At 38.2% G+C, this 3,153-nt stretch overlaps 1 protein-coding gene across 1 annotated transcript in view; it reads right to left on the minus strand.

Annotated features, from left to right (window-relative positions):
- Nucleotides 1-1,405: 1,405 nt before the first annotated feature.
- Nucleotides 1,406-3,153, minus strand: part of LRP11 (LDL receptor related protein 11) — a gene marked incomplete at its 3' end in the record, with an annotated part of 17,873 nt that continues 16,125 nt past the window's right edge. The window contains 1 exon segment of the mRNA XM_072408992.1: nt 1,406-1,498. Coding sequence (XP_072265093.1) covers nt 1,406-1,498 — 93 coding nt within the window.

A 3,153-nucleotide genomic window follows, 5' to 3' on the forward strand; every position in this document is an offset into this window, starting at 1 on the left:
GTTTAAAATGTATGCCTAGTTTTTTCATGTTGTATACAGCAGGGAAGAGTTAAAATCCCATCTGACTATTGTCTGCTGCCTGCACCCCATTAAGTAGATTCTTTAGGAATTGCAGAGTACAATGAGAGGAAATCTATCGAAAGTTTCCATCCATGAGCACTCTCCCTGAATCAAGAGTCTGGACATTTTCAGACAAATGTTGCATCAGACTCTTGGTATGATACCAGCCCTCCATACCAGAGTTCATATTCTATGAAATGAATTTAATTCAATTGGCATGTAGGCAGATGGCTCCTGGACCATCCACAATTTATAGGAACTCAATTTAACAAAGTTTATTTTTTATTATATTTAACCCTTCCCTTGAACCCTTTGTTCTTCTAGACTGAACTTATAAGCACAAACACAGTATTACACTGACAATGTAACAGTAACATTGCAGCTCACAGACATAAGCAGGTCCTACGCATGCTATCAAATGGGCTATGATGTGATTGTCCCCTGATTGTGCAATAAAAAACAGTGAGGAAGTTTATTTTATTGACAAAGAAATACAAGCTTCAGATTGGAGAGGCTGCACAAAAACTGTTGGCTGGATGCTTTTTTTTTAGTCACAGCGTTATTGGAGAGGGGCAAAAGAAGAAAAAAAAAGTTTTTTCCCATCAGTTTGCCAAAAGACTTAACTAAGCTGGAAGAGCGTTCTGGCTAGCGAGCTTTGTCTATTAGACTAAAAACTATTAGGGGGGAAGCACATTATCCCAACCTAGTAGCATTGTGGTGATATTATTAGAACCATAAGCCCTGGGGAAGACTTCTTTTCCATCAAAACACCAAGCAAAGTGAATTGACACTCCAGAAAGGATAGTTCTCTCTTCCAACCCTTATCCAACTTTTTTTTTTTGCTGACATTGCCCAATTCACACAGACTGCTTTCTGCAGTCTAATAAATGAGCTTATGAGGCCCCCCCATTTCTTGCAGTATGTAAATTTATTGTGTGCCACATGGGTTCTACTACTGGGGATTACAGCAACTGGCTAAATTTACCCTAGCTCCACATTTTTACTGCTATTTTGCAAGTGGGAATTCACAAGCTTGCAGTCAGGTAACCCGTAGGCTTTAAGCCACTAATGTAAGAGCGGGCTTGCATACAGAAAGGTAATGCCACCCCTGTAAATGCTGCATTACAAATGGAAGGTTCTCACGCGCTAATTCAGATATTTACAGCTGATTGATCTGAATGGGCTGCCAATGCACTCAAAAAAGTGGACAAGGTTAACAAAAAGTGGGACTGATCAGACAGTAGTGTGCCACTGTGGGTTGTCATGTGCATAATACTGCATGTGCATCCTGTGAAAAAAAATTTTACAAAGTTGCAGTTTAAATTTCAGTGAATATTTTAAATACCTGTCTCTGGAGCTGGGTGCCCGCTTCCCTGTGGAATGTCTTTCGAAATAAAGAAATTGGATTCCTCTGTATCTTTATCACTGTTTGGCGAAACTGTGCAAAAAAGAACATATATGTTCGGTATATTAGTGAAGATTAAACCACATACTAAACTATAAAAGTTTGTACCTGAAAGTCCAGATACCTCATTAGCAGAATCTGTAGGATATGATCTGTTATTGGCACATTTTAAACTATTGTAACTAAAAATAATTTCATGGCAGACTCCTGTTTGTTTTTCCATATTTGTATTCCTGTATTTTACATACAGGTTAAAAAATCTTCTGGATGTCATCATATCTTTAATAAGTAGTAGTAAATAAGCATTCCATTTCTAATGACTTCTTAACATAAACTGAAGACAGAGAATACCATTACTAACTGAAAATACTTGTCATCTGGTGGTTATTTTCACTCCCTGACATCTATACGTCAAGGGAAAAATCCTAATATCCAATATTGTTCCATATGTTACCTAGAGAAGAAGAGATCAGCGGGTTACCTAAAACCATTTTGTTTTACTTTTCATAGGGCAAAATGGTAGGAATGTGCCCAGTGGAAGTTTTCTAGTCCTGATAACTGACAATGGTTGAGGCACTACAGGCAGTGTATAATGGTATGCACTCTTACATCATATCCTGTGTAAACTTGAAAAAATATTTACACTGCTTCTACCACTAGCATGCTCTCCCAGCTCAAAAGAATTACAACCTTTCCTCTGCCATTACCTGGGTGCCATGTTAATACAAAGGTGAATAGAGGTCACTACAAAGGTGTCTTCACACCATCTACTGGCTATAATACAGCACAGTCATAATGCAGATATAACAGTGTTAGGTTTTCACATAATTTTCCTATTAACTGAACAAGGATGGTAGAACAAAGTACTTGGCTCTAGCTTACCGTTCCCAAAAATGCTGCTTCATTTACGTAATCAAACTGTATGTGTTTGTCACACATTTAGGATGATCATAGTTTTTCAATTATGCAGTAATAATCAAACTATTTAAAGTCTATCCCGAGGTAAAAAAATCTTCAGCCCCCACCCATAAGTTTGTTGTTACTTTTTAAAGCAAGACACATTCACCTAAATCTCCTGTCCAGGTCCCCTGAGAGTGCTGCTTTTAGCTCAAGGGAACTGTCCTTTCTGTTCTGCAGGTGCGATACCATTGACCAGCCTCCACCTGTCCTAAAAAGATCATCACTACAGGACGGCCAACACGAGTCCAACCCAGAGAGGTTATATGCAGCCTGTATACCCTACTTATTTATCGCACATGTGTCCTTAGTGACTAATTATTAGTTTTATTTAACTTCTCACCTAATTCAGAAGTAGCAAATGGTCTACATGTGTCAATAATCTTTTATTTAATGTAACACATAGAGTGGTAACGGTAGTGGTAAGGCTGCCTATCCACTATGGATAATGAGGGTGTTCCAACCTTTCCATCACCACCATCACTGTCACCTTCTGCACTTGGCATCTACCTTCTTCTACTACTTGGAAGCATCGGTAATTGCATGTGCCATACGGTTTTATTATTATGTTACATTGAGTCATTTGTTTTGTCCTTTTAAAGAAAAAAGGAAATCACATGTACCGTCCTTGCAAGTTCCCATCAGAAAAGGCTAAATTATGTAATCTTTCCTGGAAAAACACATAAAGCAAAGATATTCAGCACCTACCTGTGTTAGGCATGCTATTGTAA

This window comes from Pyxicephalus adspersus, chromosome 4, assembly GCF_032062135.1.
Source record: "Pyxicephalus adspersus chromosome 4, UCB_Pads_2.0, whole genome shotgun sequence".
Classification (NCBI taxonomy): domain Eukaryota; kingdom Metazoa; phylum Chordata; class Amphibia; order Anura; family Pyxicephalidae; genus Pyxicephalus; species Pyxicephalus adspersus.